This window comes from Lacerta agilis, chromosome 8 (assembly GCF_009819535.1).
Source record: "Lacerta agilis isolate rLacAgi1 chromosome 8, rLacAgi1.pri, whole genome shotgun sequence".
NCBI classification, from domain to species: Eukaryota; Metazoa; Chordata; class Lepidosauria; order Squamata; family Lacertidae; genus Lacerta; species Lacerta agilis.
In genome coordinates, this window is record NC_046319.1 from 20,608,800 (window position 1) to 20,631,958 (window position 23,159).

General features: G+C 47.2%; 1 protein-coding gene across 12 annotated transcripts in view; it reads left to right on the forward strand.

Annotated features, from left to right (window-relative positions):
- Positions 1–23,159, forward strand: part of EPHB2 (EPH receptor B2) — a 104,794-nt gene that overhangs the window by 26,233 nt on the left and 55,402 nt on the right. For all 12 annotated transcript variants that reach the window (XR_004427121.1, XM_033156462.1, XM_033156457.1 and 9 more), the window contains exon 3: positions 12,859–13,543. Coding sequence is in view for 11 of the 12 variants with exons in the window: in XM_033156462.1 (XP_033012353.1) it covers positions 12,859–13,543 (685 nt within the window). In the remaining variant the exon portion in view is untranslated. The remainder of the gene's footprint in view (positions 1–12,858; positions 13,544–23,159) is intronic.

Below are 23,159 nucleotides of genomic sequence, written 5' to 3' on the forward strand. Positions count from 1 at the left end.
ATGTGGAGGAGCGGAGACGCGAACCCTGTTCCCCAGATTACGAGTCTACCTCTCTAAACCACTACACCACACTGGGTCTCTTGAGTCAGACCATTAGCTCATCCAACCCAATATTGCTTACTCTGACTGGCAGCAGCTCTTCAGGATCTCAGGCAGAGGCTTTCCCCACTCCTTGCAACCCAGTCCTTTAAACCAGAGATGCCTGGGGCCTTCTGCATTCAAAGCATACAAGCTACCGCTGAGCCTCTTCAATATTGACAAGGGAGAGGGAGGAAGAAGATTTGCAGGTTTTTGATGAAAAGCTCCCCCCTCCCCAAGCCAATTTCAGAACCCTCCATGTAATATGTATAAGGAGAAGGTTCCAAATGCTCGCTGCTCATTTGCGAATTGCACCGAGGAAAATGCCTAGGTAATTTTCCGTCGGAATGCCGCAAACTCTCACATAATAATTCTGATAAGGCTGACAGCGCTAATGAACGCAATTAGTTGATTAATTAAATTCATGGCAATTTATTTTTTTTAAAGGTGTTTAATTGATGGTGGGGACACTTTGGATGCCATTGCGGGAAGCAAGTTGATGTTTAGGCATCACACTTTGAATAGGGGTTTTTTTTTGGGGGGGGGGTGCATGCAAATAAAGCATTTTGTGGTGTTGAATCCAAGGAAATGCTTATTTACCCCAGATAGTCCCAACACACACGCACAATCTGCTTGCAGATGTAACCTAGCAAGCAGCTACAGTAAGCCAGACCCCCCTCAGACAAGCAAATCAGAAGCAGAGAGTTTTCCAGAGGCTGCATTTCATTTGTTAGAAGAAAATATGCATATATTCGACCCGTCATTTTGAACCGAAGGCATCTGCACTGGAAGAATCAAATGCAAATTAAAGATAAGCATATTATGCGTAACCCAAATCAACCGGCAACTGGTCAATCGAATAAGCTGCAAGGATAAAAAGCAAAAGCTGGTAGTGATGCTGGGAGATAGAAAAGAAGCTACCGGTAGTTAAGGAAACTCAAGGCAAATGCACACCACACATTTAAAGGGCACCCAGCACACATTTAAAGCATGTGACTTCCTCCAGGGAATCCTGGGAACTGTAGTTCCCACAAACATAGAACTACAATTCCCAGCACCTTTAGCAAGCAACAGTTCCTAGGATTGTTTTGGGGAAGCCTTGGATGTGTTTTAAATGTATCATGTGGATCTGCTTTTATTGAAACTCGTAAAGGCCCTGAATGCCCTCTTCAACAACATGGGCTGTGTACACACTATAGATTTGAAGCACATTCAAGACACATCACTAAAGAACCCTGGAAACGAGTTTGGTAAGCATGCTGGGAATTATAGTTCTGTCAGGGGCAAACCACCTGAGGGCCTCGGGTTGCTTTCTAAGCCAACCAACAAGGAGAAAGCAGAGCGGTATGATTGCAGTTTACTGCCTCCACCCAGCTAGGCCAGGGGTGCAGAGTCTTTTTCAGCCTGAGGGCCAAATAGCCTCTTTGGCAGCCTTCTAGGGGCCACATAGGGACGTGGGTGGTGCTGTCTAAACTACTGAGCCTCTTGGGCTTGCCGATCGGAAGGTCGGGGGTTCGAATCTCCTTGATGGGGTGAGCTCCTGTTGATCTGTCCCAGCTCCTGCCAACCTAGCAGTTCGAAAGCACGCCAATGCTAGTAGATAAATAGGTACTGTTGTGGCAGGAAGGTAAACAGCATTTCCATGCACTCTGGTTTCCATCACGGTGTTCCGTTGCGCCAGAAGCAGCTTAGTCATGCTGGCCACATTATTATTATTATTATTATTATTATTATTATTATTATTATTATTATTATTATTAATTTTATTTGTACCCCGCCCATCTGGCTAGGTCCCCCAAGCCACTCTGGGTGGCTTCCAACAAATATTAAAATGTCCCAGATTAAAAACTTCCCTAAACAGGGCTGCCTTCGGGTATTTTCTGAATGTCAAGTAGTTGCTTATCTCTTTGACCTCTGATGGGCGTTCCACAGGACGGGTGCCACTACCGAGAAAGCTGTCTGTGGACAAACACCGGCTCCCTTGGCCTGAAAGCGAGATGAGCGCTGCAACCCCATAGTCGCCTTTGACTGGACTTAACCATCCAGGGGACCTTTACCTTTACCTTACCTTTCAGGGGCCACATGTATCGGGCAAGCAAGGGGTGAACAAATGTGTCACTGCCCTGGTCCTGGTGCTGGCTCTTGTGAAATAAGGGAGAGGGTGCTGCTTCTGCCCTTTGGGCTTGGAATAACAGAACCATAGAATTGTAGATTTGGAAGGGATCATAAGGGGCTGTCTAGTCTAACCCCCTGGAACACAGGAATGACAGCTAAAGAATCCTTGACGTATGCCATCTTGATAACAGCTAGATGTCATCTATACAGCAGTTGTGTTGAGGTTTCGTTCTCCGTTTCAAATGTGCCCATCCAATGGACATGTTGGACTTTCCCCCCACATGGCTGACTTGGGTGGCCAACATCACTCAGCATTCCCTCAAAGAAGAGGCAGGATAATCGAGGAACTGTGCTCTGATCACTGAAGCCCTGAGTCAAAATTTGGCCAGAGCTGTGAACTCATGACTTGGCCTTAGGCACGTTGGGACGCTCTTGCAGACCCGGGCTTCCCCATCTGTAACACGGGGGCAAATCATAGCACTTAGCTTCCTTGCAGATTAGTTGCAGGATCTGCAGAGCTAATGTGTGTGCAGAATGCTCTGACTGCTTCATGCTATGTGAACGCTAAGTGTTTTTCTTGCTATTAGCGTCGGGAGTCCAGCCAGTAGCCAGTAAACCTGAACCGCTTGGGTCATGGTGATGGAATTCACCTGGCAGGAACTGCCACAGCGATCCTGTAGGGTGTGAGCTGGGATCAATTAGCCAGAGAGGAAGTCTGGAGCAGAGAGCAGCTGCCAGGAGGGGAGGGGAGGGGAGGAGGACAGAGGCAGGATGGGGAGCAGGTCTAAGCAGGGACTGAAGGGAGCCAGGCTGAACCAACAATTTCTGGGTTCTGCTCAGACTCGGGAAGTGCAGACACAGCGGGTTTCAGGAGCTACTCGGAACCTAAGCAGACTTTCCAAGAAAGTGTGAATGTCAACAGAGTCCATCTTACTCCTGTGGCTGGTCCCAGAGACTTCTTGGAAACATGTGAGGAAGGTACCAAAGACATTTCCTGTTATTTTTTTCACCTGGTATTCATGGGTACGCCTGTTTTCCATGGGGTGGGGGCAACCAGAAGTTCCTAGGGAATCCCACCAGTGGGGAGTGAAGGCATTAACCACTCTCCTCTATTTGCACCCCACCAGCAACTGCCTCGGGACTCTTTTTCAACAAAAGTGGTTCTATTTGTATGTTCAAGTTAAGATTCCTGCATTATGGGGGGGTGGACTGGATGACCCTCAGGATCCCTTCCAGCTCTAAGATTCTGTAATTCTATGCTTCTAAGCAGAGATTGGATGGCCATCTGTCAGGGATTATTTCGATGTGATTCCTGCATTGCAGAGGATTGGACTAGAATCTAGATGATCCTCATGGTCCCTTCCAGTTCTATGATTCTACAAGTTCCATCAGACCTGACTACAGGCTAAACTAGCAGGGGCTGATGGGAGTTGTGGTTCAGAAGCAATTTAGAAGGCTGCAGGTGAGTCACTCCTGTTCTGATGAGTTATCACAGGAAGTTGCTATGGCCAGGCTTTTACCTTTTAATTTTTGATGAAGAGTTCTGATGGACCAGCAGAAATGTCCATCTCTGGGGTGGGGCGCGGGGGTTAAATAGAAGGCATGATTCATGGAGTTTTGGCTGGTGCCTTCATTATATACAGTGGTACCTCTGGTTACGTACTTAATTCGTTCCGGAGGTCCGTTCTTAACCTGAAACTATTCTTAACCTGATGCACCACTTTAGCTAATGGGGCCTCCCGCTGTCACTGTGCCACCAGAGCACGATTTCTGTTCTTATCCTGAAGCAAAGTTCTTAACCTGAAGCGTTATTTCTGGTTTAGCGGAGTCTGTAACCTGAAGCATCTGTAACCTGAGATACCACTGTATTGTTGTTCTTCTTCTTCTTCTTCTTTGGTGATCCCTCATAGCCGAGTAAGATTGTCTTCCATGAACACGGTCTTAACAGTGAGTCCGTAAGTCTTAACAGTGAGTCTGTAAGTCCGTAAGTGTGGAGGCCAGTTCTGGATCACACACATCCTTCCACAATGGGGACATAGGTTTCCGGTTGGGAGTTGATCACGGTGAGGGTTTGCCAAGTGTGCCTTCCTCTTAGCTCATCTCTCCCTTTCGTCCTGAGTTTGAGCATCTTCAAAGTCCATGATACCTTTGGTCAAGGCTGTTCTCCAGTTGCAGTGCTCGCAGGCCAGTGTTTCCCAGTTGTCGGTGTTTATACTACTTTTTTTAAGATTTGCATTGAGAGCGTCTTTAAACCACTTTTGTCGATCACCAGCACTTTCCTTTTCTTTCTTTTTTAACAAGATTTTATTGGTTTTCCATATCAAAACAAATACAATAGAAAAAACAACAACAACAAATACAACAAGAAAAACAAAAATAAAAGACAATACATACCTACACCAGGAACACCAACACTCCATACATTTAATTCAAATCTTATTTCAAATCTAATTAAGGGGACTTCCCCCATTCTCTCCTCTGCTTCCAATTCTAATTTACTTTAATAACTTTCATTCACCTAAATTCATAATCTTCATCTTTAAAATTTAAATCGATTAACATCAAAATATCAAAGCATATATCAAACATCAAAATATCAAAATATATCAAAATATAACTTCTTAATACAAATCTTAACTTCTTATTCCACTAAAACTGCTGCTAATATGATATTAAACTTAAAAAATATAAAACTATTCTTATTTAAAAACAGTCCAAGTATCTCTTCTCTAATCCAAATCAAAACTTTTTAACACTCTGACTTCGGGGTACCATGGTAAGCCATCCTAATTACACATCTAAAATTTTTCACCCTACCCCTCTTCTTACCATTTTTCTTCCCCCTCTCGGAGTCACCCACCAGACTTGCCTCCACCCCTTTCCAAAACCATTGTCCAGAATGTCCTCTTTTTCGTTGTATCCAAAGGCCAGAGCCTTATCCAAAAGCATCCTTGCAGAAATCTTCAGGAAATATAATGCATCACCATCCAGCATCTCCATTTCAAACTTCCAGTCATCTTCTAATTGTAATTCCCAGGATTGTTGTTCCTTCATTTCCGGGCTCCCACCCCAGAAATGGGATATAATGTGTTTAAATTCAACCCTGGGCCTCTCACACCAACAGGGTTTTTCTTCTTCTTGGAGTTGCACAGTCACTGTTTCTTGTTCTTCCGACATTTCCTCAAGTTCCCTAGCAAGGTTCTCCTCCAGTTTAACCAAGTTCTCAGAAACCTTTCCAGTTCCCAAAAACTTTTCGTCGACATTCTGATTCAACAGTTCTAATTTCAGGTTGAAAAGTTCTAGTTTCAAAAGAGTTATCCTTTGTCCTTGGGTCATACCCAGATCTAAAGTCATTTTAAAAACGAAACCAAAAATGGCAGAAGCAGGCAGGAAATAACAAAGTTCAGTACTTTTCCATTTTTACACCATAAGTTCCAGCCGCCATTTTCCCCTAATCAGGGTGCAAAAGTTATATTCCAGCAACTTTGAGAAGAAATACTTTAAAAATCTCAGTCCTCCCCTAACAGGGGTTTTGAAAGATCGTACTTGTCAGAGAAACTTCAAAGAAAAAACATTGTATCGGTCAAAAGCAGCAGCAACCAGATACACTGTTACTTTCCTCTAGTTCGGCAGGGGAGAGGAACGGACTCCCTTTTTACATTCCTCCCCAAAAGCCAATTAGGAAAATTGTAAGTCCAATTAAACTCCGTACTTACAGCTTACGGGTTCTTCTTTTTGCTTCAATTTAAGAAAGAACGATACGCACATCGCCCGCGGCAGCCGCCGCTTCGCCTCCCCGGCTGGGGCATAGCCTCCACAGCCCCGCGCCGTTGCCCTTTCACTCCTGCGCCCCTTTTACAAGGGGAACGGGAGAAAGGGTCAGCGCAAAATGGGGCCAGCTGGAGAGCCCACACCACGGGATGCTCGACCCACAGCTTAACGGAGCCCGCTGTGCAGTAGCGGAGCTCCTAACCCCCGGGGAGGTCAGGGTCGTCTCGCTGCCGAGACAACCCTCGACCGCGAGCAATAGCGCCCTCGCCGGAAGTCAGCACTTTCCATTTTTAAATTCGGAATAGAGTAGTTAAAATACACTGTTAGGCTCTAGGTGAAAACTTTAACCAGGCCATTGGCTGATGAACATCCTACACCATTTTAAATGGTTTTTTGGGGGGGAGGGTATTGGTTGTTTGTTCTTGTTTTTATTATGTATTTTGTGTTTTTTACCATGTTGCGAACTACCCTGAGATTATGGGTGAAGGGCTGTATACTAATTTAATAAATAAATAATAATAACAGTAGAGTTGGAAGAGGCTTCAGAGGTCATCCAATCTAGTCCACCACCGCCCCGCTGATGCAGGAAATCCCCTGCCACATTCACAACAACCCTGAAAGGTGGGCCACGCAGCCTTTGCTTGCAATGAAGGATAATTCACCACCTTTTGAGACCATCTGCTCCACTGTCAAAACAGTGTGTGCCATCTGGGCGTCTTTCCTAATATTGTGTCTAAATCTTATTTTCTTGTAATTGGGCAGAGCTGTGCGCATCAACTACTAGATTTGGCTCCGACACCAATTCAGCGCTTTGAAAGTTTCCCAGTTCGGTTCGGACCCAAATCCCAATTTAGAAAAATGAAAGTAAAGCTTGTGCCTCCCTCTTTTTTAAAAAATTATCTTGTTTCCGTTTTGATGGAACTTGATGACACTTGCGGATAGAGTTGCTCGACATGAGTGGATGAAGCCTGCCAAATTGGAGGCAGATAGGTCCGGGGATTTTGTGATGGGAACCTTTTCTATTTTATTATTATTTCTAAAGGAAGCCATCTGTAGCCTCTTTCATTTTTGGCAGAAATGAATGATATCTGCATGCTTGTTAGCCTCCCGTGAGAGGACGGATCCTGCCAAATTTCAGACGGAGTGCTACAGGGGTTCTCCTGCAAGGATAGCCTTCACAGTTTGGGGATGGTTAAAGAGAAATGGCTTAATGCTTCAGATGTCTTAGTGGGAAATTTCTACGACAGTAGCAAACTGGAGACAGGTGTCTGTGGATCAGAAAAAACAAAGATAAATCAGCCTAGGAGTGCTTTTATATTTAGGCACCTTTAAAAGAGCAGTGTGCACCAAAATTGGCCGAGTCCTGAGCCAAATTGGGCGCATTCCGAGGGACTCTGGCATCAAATAAGTCAGGTACAGACAGTCACAGGTTCCTGCAAGTCTTGGTTAGGGGGTACAGACCAATCCGTGGATGGCAAGGGGCAGGGGCAGATGAAGCAGGTGCGCTGGGGGCAGACCGCCCCAGGTGTCACCACTGAAGGGGTGACAAAATGCTGTGCGGCACTCACCACGGGGCTTGCAGAGTGCCCGAGCCATGCATCTCTCCTGGGAGAGATGCGGTGGCTTGAACGCGTACAAACTCCACGCTGCCCAAACGGTCCACCTGCTGCCCCCCCCCCAGCTGTAGGGCGGCTGAGTTGGAGGAGGCAGGCAGACTCCAGAGGCCTCTCAGTGCGCCCCACCCCTATGGGCGGATCACCCCACCCCTTTGACAAGGGGTGGGGCGTCAGGAAGGAAGCCGGGGCAGGTGGAATGGGAAAGCTGCAGAAGGCCCGAGACCTCCTTAACCTGTGACATCATCTTCCCACGAGAAGGCAGAGGTCAACGCCTCTGCTCAACTGCTGTTGAGGAGGCATTGACCCTGCGGGGTTCAGTTTCTTCTTTGCAAGCTGCTTTCTTGCAGGCGGGATCCTGAACAGTGCCAGTCACTTCTTCTCGCATGCAGGGGAGCCACTCGCAGCCCTGCACAGGATTGTATTGCAGGGGGTTAGACTAGATGACCCTCAGGTCCCTTTCAATTCTAAAACTGTATAATTCTAGGATCAGATCCTCCAGCTTACCAGGAGGATCGGATCCTCCTTGGTGCCCCTCCTGACCATTTTTTTCTAAAATGCTGTTTTAACCTTTCTGTGAAGTAGCGTTTTTAAAAAGCCTTATTTCCACCTCAGAAATGGATCCAGGGTGGAGTGGATGGTTCCCAGGGCATCAGAGGGGATTAGCTGCAGATCAGGGGCCATGCATTAATATTGATTTAAAAACTAAACTAAACTAAAAGGCACCCCTTTCCCAAAAATGGCATGCATCGTGGAAGTGCCCCTGGGAAAGTAGCCTGCAGTATTTCAGGTGCCAGGAGTTGTGACCTCCCCCCCCCCCACTCCCGGCTTGTGTTCTTCTCAGTTGGAACCAAATGTCACTAGGTCAGGCAACCTGGGGCCCAGGGGAGCGGGGCGGGGGTGAAAATGCAATGCTGAGTTGACAGGAGTGGATGTGCAGAGGCATGTGACATAGAGGCAGAAGGGCTTTGATGCCCTGTGTTTCCCAAGCAAGCAGAACTAGCAAACAACACAGAACAGAATGGACAGGAGCAAATGGATGCGTCGCTTCAGCATCTCTTCCTCAAAGCACTGTGGTTGGAGATCCCTGGCAAAGGCGTTTTCTCTGATCAGAGAGGAGGCCTGTCAGTCACAGAAGGGCCTCCCTCCCCCTTCTCCCCATATTTGCATTTTTCTTTCATGACAAGCTTCAAGACAAACATTTCTGTTTCTGAGAAGCCAGAATAGACAGGTTTGTGGCCGCTGACAGAGATTCTTTAGCCGTGGTTCCTGCATTGCAGGGGGTTGGACCTGATGACCCCTGGAGGTCCCTTCCAACTGGACAATTGTATGATTCCCCCCACCCCACTACGTGCTCTTCCCAAAGAGCTGGTTCCCTAAGGATTCTTCAAGGTCTGGCACCTGCCATCCAAAAATATACACACCCCACTTTCAGCCAGAAAGTGCATTTTCACACCAAGTTGTTATCAGTTCAGTGCACAACATCTCATTCCCCGAGAACTATAATTTTCAAAATTCAATACTGGCCAAGAAAATTGCAGAAATCCATGTCCCATAAGAAGGCGGCATCAACTGCCAGGTAAGCACCGGCCATACAGGTACATGTTTTGAGCAGAGATGAGAGGGAAAATAATAATGCCATTGTTTCTCAGGATGGAGACAGACAGTTTGTCTCAGGCAGGGGTGGGGAGGCAGAGCCCAATCCAGTTTTCTGCTGGCCTCGGGTATGCAAGGAGGTTTCCTGCAGGAAACTCCCTCACGAGCCCCATGTCTGGTCCAACTTGGGGACTGAAAAGTACCCCATCGCCTGACATCATTGTGACACCAGGTGATCGGCAGGTGGGAAGCCCCAACCACCTGTCAATTTTGGCCCACAAAGCAGGAGAAGGTTCCCTACACCTGGTCTAAGGGAGCTGGAAGCAATATGGCAGGACTTCTGCCTATCCTGTCTTCCTCTCACCCCATCATCTGTGTTACAAAAAAAGATTTTGCAAGGATCTTAGGCACTCCAAACCATGGGTGATAGCGGTGCCACCCATGGACATCAGCCTCCCGCAATCTCAGGCCGATGTTGTGTTATTATATCCGTGGCCTGTATTGGGTTATCGTTTTATTTGATTTTATCTGATTTTTGATTGACTGCTTGTTTTGTATTGTATGATTGTATTGTATGACGGGCGCAAATGCCGAATAAACACCTATCTGAATCTCAGGCCGATATCTGAGCTTTGCCACAATGTGAAAACCACTCACAGAAACATAGAGCCACTCACGGGAGTGTTTGTTGCAAATATATTTCTTTTCTGCAAGCAAATCACATGGAAGTTGTGCTGGATAGAGAGCTCTGTTTCCGGAAGTGGCTGTTGCATCGTATGAGAGCTCAGAACTAACACGGAAATTAGCAGTTGGGGAAATGCCAGGAGAATGGAAGAAACTGCCGTGTGAATGCAGCCTGGTCGAGAGCAAAGTAAGGTGGATTGCACACATTCGCAGAGCTGGCTCTACCCTTGGGCAAAGGGAAGTGACTGCCTCAGGTGGTAGATGTTTGGTGGGTGGCAGCAGCAAGTTCCCTAGCTGTTCCTCCTAAATTCTTCTCACCAACAATTTCCTTCCACGGGAAGACAGAGCTGGATATCCTCAGCAGCCTATCCTGCCCCACACACCCCAAATGAGCCTTGGGGGGGGGTCAACGATACTCTCCCACTGCCAGTGTTTAAATAAATTGCAACTACCTGTCCAGTTGGCTTCCATACATAGAAAGAGGAGGAGGCACCATCTCATGCTTGGCTTCAGGCGGTAAAATGTCTAGCGCTGGCTCTGCACCTTTGGATGCAGCAGAACTAGAGGAAGTAGAGTCTTTAACTGTGGCTCCTGCATTTGCAGGGGGTTGTACTAGACGATCCTCTGGGTCCCTTCCAACTCTACAATTCCAGGATTCTTGAGGCTGCACAGCAGAGATAGGGGACCTCTTTCAGCCCAATGGCCATGTTCCCTTATGGGCCGCTTTCCATGTGAGAGAGAGAAAGAGATGAGGAAAGCAGCAATAGCAAGCAGAGCAATGACTGTAAATTTCACCTTTGAACAGTAGGCTATCTCAGTGGTTAGAACACGAGACTCCTAACCTCAGGGTCATGGGTTTGAGCCCCACGTTGGGCAAAAGATTCCTGCATTGCAGGGGGTTGGACTAGATGACCCCAGATTCCCTTCCAGCTCTACAATTCTATGATTCTACAGAGGCCCACGCAGCCTCTGGGGGTATCCTGGGGACCAGCTAGAGGCCTGGGTGGCCCCTTGCCTCTGCTATACACACTTGAGTAGCAGCCCCACTGCATGTAGAAATAGCCCTTTGGGGTGCAATTTTACCCTAGGAACATGGAGAGCTGCCTTATAATGAGTCAGATGTATGATCCATGTTGCTCATTTGTGTTTTCTCTGACCACCAGCAGCTCTTGAGGGATTCAGCTTCTCCCTGTCTCTCCCAGTCTGACCTTGAGATGCCAGGGATTGAACTCAGGACCTTTGGGATGCAAAGCAAATCCTCTGCCGCTGAGTTACATCCCTTCCCCACAGCCCTATATCCCTACAGCCTCGGCCAACTTTCCCAGGCACTATTCATCTTTTACAAGACAAGAACAGCTTATGCGTCTGAGCAGGAGCTGCTCCCTCTGGGATACCCCTGCTTTCATTCCACATTATTCTCCGAAGATGTTTTCTGCATCTTTCTGCATCATTTTTTAAACCCTGTTAAGATGGCCAGAGGCAGCATTAGGCTGTGGGCTATATCTAACCCACAGAGAATTCCCGCTCTGTTGCCATGTGGTAACTCACCTGACTGGCAGTAGCTCTGGGCAGCAAAGGGATGAAAGCATTTCCAGAGGGGAAACTGAGGCAAGCCAGATATGTCCCACGTTGCCGCTCCCTGCCTTAAATTGTATGAATCAGGAGCAAGGGGGGGCAGGGTTTGAAAGGGAAATATTGTTTGTTTCTACCTCCAGCCGCCGGATTTTTAAGGAACGAAATGTGCAGGAGATTGTCCTTACTTAGCTAACAAATGTAATTATTTGATGGTGATGTGTTTTACCCCACTCATACAGTGGCATGCAGAGATCAGTGAGAAGACAATCCCTGCCTTTGGGCTCACTACCTAAGAGATGCAGTGCAAAAGGAAAAGTGATGGGGGAGGGAGGAGGAAAAAGCAAGCTCAGGCACTAACTCTTAGTAACAGAGGTTATAGCATGAATGAACAAATTTGGGGAGTAGCCCATAGCTGCTTGTCTTTCAGCTGAGTGGATGGAGTAGCCACGCAAAGTATTATTTGCTCCAGTCTTTGCATTGGCTGCCAGTTTACTACCAGCTAAGTTCAAGGTGTTACTGCTATTGTACAGGTATAAATTACTAGAACCAGGTGGCTTGAAGGACCACCTTGTCCTTTATACAGTGGAAAGGTTGTCACAGTCATCTCCAGAAGCCCTCCCGACTCTCCCGCCATCATCTCAAATTCATTCCGCTTCTATGCGAACCAAGGCTTTCAGCATGGCGGCAACCAGCACTTTTGGGGCACTGTTCCTTTTGAAATCAGACAGGCACCTGCAACCCTGCTATTCCATTTCCCGCTGGAAGCATTTTGGTTTCTCTGAGCTGTTTTGGGAGAATTCCTTTGTTCTGGTATTGTGTATTTTAAAATGTTCTATAATGATTTTTATCGCACACGACCCATTGTGTGTGTGTGTGTGTGTGTGTGTGTGTGATTTTCATTTTATTATTTTTTTACAAAATTAAGTAAATTAAATAAAACTTTGGAGTCCTGAAACTGCATTTGCCCGGCACCTGCTTCAAATAAAATAGGCAGGTGGTTTGTTTTTTTTTTCATTTAAAAAAAAAAAACTACTTTATTTTCTCAGGTTTTAAACAACACATCGTGGCTGGGTTTTTTGAGCTGCTTTGGAACTGCTGTTGTCGCACAATGATTTTTTTTCTGCTGTATTCTCTGTTGTATAAAATTTGTATTGTAGCCGTTTTACTGCATTTTTAGTTTTTTTAAAAAATTGCTCCCACTCTCCCCCCCCCTCTATATATAATCCCTTTACCATCTGGTGCTGCAGCTCCTTGGGCAGGTGGGTTTCTTTTTTTCTTTTTTTGAGCAATAGGGTTAGTGACACCCCTGAGAAGGCACGCAACCTGCTCAGCTAAAACCCTGGGGCGTTGCTGCCTTGTCTGTTTGCCCCACGCCTTCGGGGCTGTGCGTGCCGAGCTCTGACTTTCCGCTTTTCCTCTTCCGCAGTGGGAAGAAGTGAGCGGCTACGACGAGAACATGAACACGATTCGGACTTACCAGGTGTGCAACGTCTTTGAATCCAGCCAGAACAACTGGCTGAGGACCAAGTTCATCCGCAGGAGGGGCGCCCACCGCATCCACGTGGAGATGAAGTTTTCGGTCAGGGACTGTAGCAGCATCCCCAACGTCCCCGGGTCCTGCAAGGAGACCTTCAACCTCTACTATTACGAGTCCGACTACGATGCCGCAACCAAGACGTTCCCCGCTTGGATGGAGAACCCCTGGGTGAAGGTCGACACCATTGCAGCGGATGAGAGCTTCTCCCAGGTGGACCTGGGGGGCCGCGTGATGAAGATAAACACGGAGGTGCGCAGCTTTGGGCCCGTCTCCAAGAATGGCTTTTACCTGGCCTTCCAGGACTATGGGGGCTGCATGTCCTTGATCGCCGTCCGCGTCTTCTACCGCAAGTGCCCGCGCATTATCCAGAACGGAGCTGTTTTCCAGGAGACGCTCTCGGGGGCTGAGAGCACGTCACTGGTAGCGGCTCGGGGTACTTGCATCCCCAATGCCGAAGAGGTGGATGTACCGATCAAGTTGTACTGTAACGGGGATGGGGAGTGGCTGGTCCCCATCGGGCGCTGCATGTGCAAGGCGGGCTACGAATCGGTGGAGAACGGGACCGTCTGCAGAGGTAAGATGACCTTCCGTTGAGGGTCCGTTTGGCTCCTCTGTGGTTGGCGCGTGGGGCAAGGAAAGGGAGCAGGAGCGGGATTCACTGCCTCACCTCGCGCCAGGGAATGGTCTGAAGACGAGGACTGGGGAATGCATTCTTTAGTAGACCAGCTTCTCTCTGATGGAGAGCTGGAGGGGGAAGAGTCTGTTGGGAAATTCCATTCCACCTTAAGTTGCAGACATGGAGCTGTTGCGTGTCACATGTCTGTTTACACACCAGCACAGAGATTGCTGGGACAGAGTTGCGCCCCCTCTTGTCCACAGCGTGTTCAGAAGCAGAGAGACAGACAGGAGCTGAAAAGCTTAGGGGGAGTTACCCAGTTGTGAGATAATGACAACAGAACCACAAGGTAGGGGGCGGCTAGTTAAGACGTCACTGGAGAGCGTGGGGGACTCCCCCTCGCCACGGACTCGGAGGTCCGAATGTATCAGAGAGCAAAGGAGTCAGAGGGAGGAAGGAACTTCTCGTTGGCGCCCAAAATGCTGCGCAAGTCAGAAGGAGGATTTAGAGTAGCCAACTGCCCTCCTTGCGGAGAGCTGTGCATTTGTGCTCCCATCATGATGCTGTAATAAAAGGAGTACAAATCTATCAACTGCTCGTTACTTCTTATCAGTGAAGTTACCAAAGGGAGGGGAGGACTCTCCATGCCTGACACCTCGCAATGGCGGTCGATTCGGAATTGGCTCACTAAAAAGCTATTGGGTCAAAGGGAGATGGTGGGAAAGACTTAAAAAAAAAATGTACCAAGTATATGCTGAAGATGCCAACAGGAGGGTTGTTTTATCACATGGGGTGGTCCTGTCAAATGGCAAAGGGCTTTTGGGAAATGGTATATAATGAATTGAAAAGGATGTTCAAATTGATAAATCCCTAAAGCCTTTTTACTTGGAATAATGGGGACAGAGGTCCCAAGAAAGATGACTAACTTATTTATATACGTGGCAACAGCTGCTAGAACTTTTATATGCACAGAACTAGAAAGGGAAAGGTAAGTAAGAAGGAATGGCTTATGAAACTGATGGACTACGGTGAAATAGCAAAATTAAGAGGGCATAATGATAAAATGTTTAAGGAAGAGTGGAGGCCACTGATTAATTGTCTATCAAATTATCACCCATATATGAAGTCGTAGGCAGGATCTGAAATATAAGTAGTGGATAATTGAAATATTAAATGGTAGCGGGTTTAGATAATTAAAAATATGTGTGTTATAAAGCACACTGTATTAAAAAGGAGTAAAAAAAAACATCAGGAAAGGAGGGGTAGGAAGTCAAGGAGAAACTGTATGTTTTTAAAAAAATGTATATGCTGATAAACGCTTTGAAATGTTTTTGGAGACTACATAAAAATTATATGTAAAAAGGGGAATAAGGGGTAGGAAGGGACTTTCCATCTCATCTTGTGGTGGTCAGGTACTCGATACAGAACTTGATTCAGTGGCTACCCATGTCCTCAGAGAAGATGAAACAGTGTTGTTGTTGCATTTATATCACACCTCTTTCTCCAAGGAGTTCAAAGTGGCCCACACGGTTCTCCCCGTTGTCATTTAATCTCCACAACAACCCTGCAAGGGAGGTTAGGCTGAGAGCCAGCGACTGGCCCAAGGTCACCTAGTGAGTTTCATGGCTGAGTGGGGATTTGAACTCTGGTCTCCCAGGTCCTAGTCCAACACTAACCACTGACCCACACTGGCTTCTAATGAAATATAACAACAACAACAACAACAACAACAACAACAACAACAACAACAATTTATTTATTTATACCCCGCCATCCCTACCCAGGGCCAGGCTCAGGCTGGCTAAAACCAAATATAAATTACAATAAAATGTAATAGGGGGGGGGGGAGAAAAAAAAACCAGTTAATTAAAATACGGCTTAAGATGAGAGTTCTAAAGTGACTCACAATGCAACCTGCACCAGGTAATATTTCCAGGTCAGGTTTTTGTTTCAGCCCCTCAATATTTTATCTGTGTTGCCTCCATATCCCAGCTGCTGATCAAATTTTTCTGCCTGGCAATACAAATATTTTATGTTCAATGCACGCACAATTCTGAATAATATGAACTGAGCATATCTGCGTATTTCTATATGAGCGTTAACTTCTGCGCTTTGTTAGTATGGCAGCACAGACTCACCTGATGTGCAGTTGCATTTTGCGTTTTGGTAAGTGAACACCTTGCGGATACAACAAAATTGTTGTGTGTTCCGGAGGCTCCTCTGGGTGCGGGGAGGCTCAGAAGGCCACAGAGCTTGGGTGGGTAGGTCCTAAGCAGTTCTTAAGCACAGGAGCTGCAGAATTACCGCCTGCACGTGTTTATTTCCATTCATAGCCAAGTCTTGCAATTTGCAAGCTGGTTCAAGTCAGCCTCTTGAATGGGCCTTGAATGGAAAGATTCCATCTTCGGTGCCAATAGGACCATCAGTAGGATGAAGTGGGATGCTACATACAGTAGTATAAGGAAATAAATCTATATGAACATGGCAAAGCCCACCCCAGCCTTGGAAGGTAGCTGGAGAAGCGTTAGAGGGAAGCAATGGGAAATATTTTTGGCAATCCCTGGCTTAGGTGTCTCTTGAGGGTGGCACTGTGGTCTAAAACACTGAGCCACTTGGGCTTGCTGATCGGAAGGTCGGTGGTTCAAATCTCCTCGATGGTGGCAAGCTCCTGTTGCTCTGTCCCAGCTTCTGCCAGCCTAGCAGTTTAAAAGCACACCACTGCAAGGAGATAAATAGGTACCGCTGCGGCAGGAAGGTAAACGGTGTTTTCGTGCACTCTGGTTTCTGTCATAGTGTTCTGTTGCACCAGAAGTGGTTTAGTCATGCTGGCCACATGACCCGGAAAGCTGTCTGTGGACAAACACCGGCTCCCTCAGCCTGAAAGCGAGATGAGTGCCGTATCCCCACAGTCGCCTTTGACTGGACTTAACCATCCAGGGGTCCTTTACCTTACCGTTACCTTGTTTCTTGAGAAGCAATTCTGTGTTGTTGCCACTCCGGTTCATGTGTCAAACAGCCATCCCATAATTTTTGGTGCTGCCTGTCAGTCTGGATGCTGGTGGTCAAGTCCAGAGTAGGGGAGGGAACCTCCTTTGGCCCAAGGGTGGCATTCATGAGTGGGCAACCTTGCAGTGTCCATATGCAGCAGGTGAGATTCTTACCTTTATACTGTAGGGTGCATTCCAGCCCTGAAAGAATTCAGAGGTTTACACACAAACATACAGAGAGACACAGACAATACAGGGAGACAGACACACCTCTATGTACATAAGCCAGAGTCATTAAGGACACCTTCCAGCCAGGCACTTGAGGAGGTCATAGATCAAGACCAGCAAGAGGCATGGCCTGGGCAGAGTCCCAAGGGCCGGATGGAAAGGCTTGGAGGACCACATTCAACTGGGCCTGTAGTCCCCCCACCACAGGCTGAAGAGGCAGGTCTCTGATCATGGCCAGCTCAGGTTTTGGCTGCAGCCCTCATTCAGGGTGCTTATCCCTGTTTAGGAATGCCCAAAAGGCCCCCAGAGAATGGCTTGGCAGGCATCAGACCTGAGTTGCCAAGCGCTGGGGTGGTCTGCCTTCTGGGAGATTCGGCCAGCCCTGAAGGAAAGGGGTTTCTTCCCTCTGGGCCCCTTTGGTGTGTGTGTGTGTGTGTGTGTGTGTGTGTGTTTGTAGGGGGTGGGCGGCCCACCTCTGCTCCCCGCCTTGCTGCAAACACCCATCCGCAGCAGCACCGAACGGCAGAGTTGCTTCTCAGCCTTTTGTCGCCGCCTGAGATAGCTCCCAGCTCCTTTAATTAAAGACAATTACTGCTTTCAGGCCCTCTCCCGGCTCGGCCGCCTTGTTTGCAAACACACAGCTGCGGGTGCTTTTGTGTCCCTTGCGCACACGCACACAGAAGGCTTCCTCCCCCCCCCCCGCCACAGCCACACAGAGCCGCCTCTATTATCGGCATCGCAGTCCAGGCACCAATGAGAGAGTAGCGGGTGGAGACCAAAGCTTTGCAGCAGCACAGGAAAAGAAAAAGACCTAGAAGGGTTGGATGCACTGTGTGAGTGAGTGTTTGTGTATGTGTTTGTGAATGCAGAATGGGGCTCCTGTACCTTTAACGGTGGTGTCGAAGGAAGAGGTTTCGGCAAGCACCAAGGGCTTTCACTTCTGCAGCCCTGCAACAGACGAGCAATTCACATCTCTCCTCCTTCTGTGCAATGTTGAATGGGGGAGGACGTAGGAACATGGATAGCTGCCTTATACAGAGCATTGCTCCATCAAGCTCAGTATCGTCTGCCGTAACCAGCAATGGGCAATGGAATTCTGGGCTGTATCAATGGAATTGTAGTGTCCAGTTCAAGAATAGCCCTACTCTATTCTGCCGTGGTCAGACTACTTTTGAGTACCACAGTTTATGAAGGGCATTGGCAAGCCAGAACGTGTGCAGAGGAGGGTGACCAAGACGATCAAGGGTCTGGAAGCCAAACCTTCTGAGGAATGGTTGAAGGAGTTGGGTATGCTCAGCCTGGAGAAGTGAAGACTGAGAGATGAAATGATTATTGTCGTTCAGTTGTGTCTGACTCTTCGTGACCCCATGGACCCCTATCCTCCACTGCCTCCCGCAGTTTGGCCAAACTCATGCCAGTCACTTCGAGAACACTGTCCAACCATCTCATCCTCTGTCGTCCTCTTCTCCTTGTACCCTCCATCCTTCCCAACACCAGGATCTTTTCCAGGGAGTCTTCTCTTCTCATGAGGTGGCCAAAGTATTGGAGCCTCAACTTCAGGATCTGCCCTTCCAGTGAGCACTCAGGGCTGATTTCTTTAAGGATGGATATGTTTGATCTTTTTGCAGTCCATGGGACTCTCAAGAGTCTCCTCCAGCACCATAATTCAAAAGCATCAATTGATAGCAGATTCATGAAATTGATCAATTGATCAAGGCCAGCAATTGATCTAATGCCTGCCAAGCCATTCTCTGGGGGCCTTTGGGGCATTCCTGAACAGGGATAAGCACCCTGAATGAGGGCTGCAGCCAAAACCTGAGCTGGCCATGATCAGAGTCCAGGGACCTGCCTTTTCAGCCTGTGGTGGGGGACGGCAGGCCCAGTTGAACGTGGTCCTCCAAATCTGGATCAGGACCCTGTGGCTGCTTGCTGGCCTTGATCAATTGATCAATTGATGAAATGATAGCAGTCTTCAAATACCCAAAGGGCTGTCACATGGCAAATGGAACATACTTGTTTTCTGCTGCTCCAGAGGGTAGGACCCAAACCAATGGATTCAAATTCCAAGAATGGCAATTCTGACTAAATATGAGCGGAAGCTTTCTGACAGTCAGAGCTGTTTCACAGTGGAATGGACTTCCCTCAAAAGGTGGTGGACTCGCATTCATTGGATAGTCCTATCCAATGTCTTTTTAAAATGTGACTCTTTTTGGGGGGTGTTATTGGGTTGTTGTTTTTATTTTGATTACTATGTATATTGTGGTTTTTATGTTGATCTTTTCAGTGAACTGCCCTGAGGCCTCTGGGTATAGGGCGGTACATAAATCATAATTAGAATAAGAATAGTCCTCTGGCAGGGATTCTTTAGATGTGATTCCAGCACTGCAGGAGATTGGACTAGATGACCCTTGTGGTTCTCTTCCAATAACAAATCTATGATTCTATCGCTGCTGAACTACAGCCTCTCTCTGTGTGTGATCTATCAACCCTGAGCTATCATCCCTGGCCATTGGATTTTCTGGCTGGGGGCTGATGGGAGTCTTAACAACATCTTATGGGACTTCAACAACTTTTTATGGACACTATGTTGGCTTTCCTTGATCTATCCACTTCCCTTTGCTTGTTGATCCCAGCCTCCATTCAAGGAGCTGCTGCCCATTGCCCATTCAACTCCCCACCCCCAGCTTGCATCACCAGAGGAGTTAGTGGTCCACCACCGCTTTGTGGTAGGAAATAAAGGCCACACTGCAAGATGGTCTTGCAGAACCCACTTGTGGAGAAGATTAAAACTCGCCCTTGCTGCATAAGGCCAAGGTCTGGGCTATTTACCCTAAAAGACACACACACACACACACACACACACACACACACAGAATATTAAAAATATTTGAACCACTTTTCACTTCCTGAAGCAAAAATTTCTGCTTTGCTTTGCCCCCGTGTTCAGTCCTCTGTTTGTGGCAGAGGGTGTCTTTCATGTAGACCTGGGGTGGAAGGAAAACCCTCAGTTACAGAGCAGCAAAAGGAGAAGAAAGAAGCAGGCTCCGTTAAATACATTTGGAGACAATGAGAGACAACTAAATGGTTATTTAAAACCCATGCATGGCCCCCCTCCCCGACTCCTGGAAGTCTTATTTATTAGTTGTGAGTCATTCTTTGGTTTTTCTTATTGCTTCTTACAAGATTGCTGATGCTCAGTTCCCCGCAGGCCTCCCTTGCTGGCTCTTAAACTTTCCGTTCTGTTTTCAGCTGGTTTGGATGATGGGGAGAGTCGGGAACAAAATGCATCTTGAATATTATGCCTAATGTTCGTCACGTTATGTGTGTGTATGTAGAGAGTGTGTGTCCTCAAACCGGCTGCTTTTATGTGGATCCCGAAGCAGCCACAGGGTCCTGATCCAGAACTTGTGATTGTGTCCAGCGTGACTCCTACTCTGAGTACACCCACTGAAGTTAATGGGCATAGCTCACTCAGGTTCAGTGGGTTTGTGCTGAGTAGGACTTAGCTGGAGACAACCTATGCTCCCTGTCTCAGATGTGGGCCCTCATGCTAACTTCCTGCTTAGAAAAAAAATGCTTATCTTTATTTGGTCTGGGCCCTATATAACGGATTGGGAGCACATTCCAGCTCAGGCCTCTATAGCTTCTTTTTTTATTTAAAATATTCTCTCTCTGTTTTGATAATTCCTGAATGCACCTCTTTCCTAATCATAGAATCATAGAATCATAGAGTTGGAAGAGACCACAAGGGCCATCCAGTCCATCCCCCTGCCAAGCAGGAAACACCATCAAAGCATTCCTGACAGATGGCTGTCAAGCCTCTGCTTAAAGATCTGCAAAGAGGGAGACTCCACCACACTCCTTGGTAGCAAATTCCAAGGAGTGTGGAGAATGCTCACCAAGCTGGGAGGGTGCAATTTTTGGCACAGCACTGCCTGAGACCTCCCTGGAACTGTGTAAGTCAGGGATCACCAACGTGGCATTCTCCAGAAGAAGTTTTGGACTACAACTCCCATCGTCAATGGCTATTGGTTGTGGAAGTAAGGGCTAAAGGAAGTCGAAATCCAAAGCAACAGGATGCTACCATGTTGGCAACCCTGGGTGTAAATAGAAATCTCAGGAAAAGAAGGCCAGCCATTGTATTTATCAACAAGCTTGATGGATGGACATAAGTAGGCGCTTACCTTAGCTAGGCTGTGTGTGTCTGTGCCTTGAAAACTAACAAACAAACAACACTTGAGTTTAAATGATGTAGTGGAAATTTACTGAGCAGCAAACTGCAAGACTGCAGAACAACCCACAAGGGGGAGGGAGAAACCACGAGGTTCGCCCTGGAATAAAACCAAAGGCTTGGGGTTGAGTTTTATATTTCCTCCCTCTTAGATCAGGAGAGAATGTTGTCTGGGGTTGTAGCAGGCGGAGGCCTGGCTATTGCTGAAGCCTGTGCAGCACCTTCCATTCCCTTGTAACCTTGTCTGAAATGCTGGCACGTTTAATGTGTGAGAAACCAGGGGCACCTGCACAATTGTGCGTGCATTTGCACAACCTCAGATTGCACACACCCTAAAATGCTCAGGATTTGTATCAGGCACCAGCGTGGAGTCCTGGGAATAAAAGCCTGAAGGAAGTTTAGCTGTGACATTATAATGTGGAAACCTTTCTTTACACCTGAGGAAGGCAACCTAAGGCCTGGGGGCCAGATGCAACCCATTTGCCTTCTCAATCCAGCCCGCAGAAGGTCCGAGAATCAGCATGTTTTTACATGAGTAGAATGCGTCCTTTTATTCAAAATGCATCTCTGGGTTATTTGTGGGGGGTAGGAATTCGTTCTTTTTTAAAAAAAAATATATATATATATAGTCTGGCCCACCACATGGTCTGAGGGACAGTGGACCGGCCCACAGCTGAAAAAGGTTGCTGACCCCTGCTTTACATCAAGATGCATGCAATTCGTCCATCTGTTTATTGTGTTGCAGCCAGAAGTACTTAAATCAATGTACATGGCTAACTTGGGTCCAATGGATTCCAGTAGGACTGCTTTGACTCGATCCCAGTTGTATGCAATTCTGTTATCACTATTGCTTACACTTATCCATCGCTTATTGCACAAAATGTCTCAAAGCGACTTACATGATGCAATATTCAAAATTCGCCAGGAAAGTGAAATAACATTAATTGGAAAAATTGCTCATCCTGCAATTGCATCAGCAGCGGTGGCTGTGATCCCTGCATCACAAGGGGTTTGACTGGATGACCCTTGGGATCCCTTCCAACTCTTAAGATTTTCTGATTCTATCATCGTCATCTATCCCAGTATTGATTAAGCTAGTTGGCAGTGGCTCTCCAAAGTCTCGGACCCTTTTTAACTCAGGGATGTGAAATGTGCTGCTCTCCGGGTGCTGTTGGACTTCAGCTCTCATCATCCCTAACCATTGGCTGTGCTAACTTGGGGTTGGTGGGAACTGGGGCCCTACAATGGAGCCACCAGGGAGCAAACCTGAGGCAGGTGAAGCAGGTGAACTAAGGTCCCTTAGCCTAGTGGAAGCCTAGAACCACAACCCACAGCTACACATAGCCAATTTTTGCAGGAGGTGATTTAGGGCTTTGTGAATTAACCTGAGGATCATTGCTTGTTATAACCTAGATTTCAGCAGCCTCATTTTAGCAGTGTGTTACTGACTGACTGCCAGAATAGAACGGCAGAATAGACTGCCAGGCATCTTTATTGATGATGATGATGACGATGATGATGAGGTCTGTGTCCCCGCCTCCTTTTTTTTTCTAAACTGAAACTGCTTTTCTCAGATGCTTTCTTTCTGTGGGCATCTTCTTTTATGAAAAGGAGGTCATAGGGTCGTGGGGTGGATGGATTGCCATGAATGCATGCACCCGTGCATTATTATGTTGTGTGTGGTTATTGGCAAATTTAAGTCAGAATAATCTATTCAGAATTTCTGAAGGGGGGGGGGGCAAATTGAGCATGTAATAGTAGATAAAAGTTGCACACGTTGCCAGTGTGGTGTAGTGGTTAAGAGCAGTAGACTCGTAATCTGGGGAACCGGGTTCGCGTCTCCGCTCCTCCACATGAAGCTGCTGGGTGACCTTGGGCTACTCACACTTCTCTGAAGTCTCTCAGCCCCACTCACCTCACAGAGTGTTTGTTGTGGGGGAGGAAGGGAAAGGAGAATGTTAGCCGCTTTGAGACTCCTTCGGGTAGTGATAAAGCGGGATATCAAATCCAAACTCTTCTTCTTCTTTTTTAAAAATAGCAACACACAATAACCTCTCAAACAACTTGGGGCCAAAGTACCTTAAATTTCACCTGATTCCTTGAACACTGAAATCTCCATTTTTTTGTG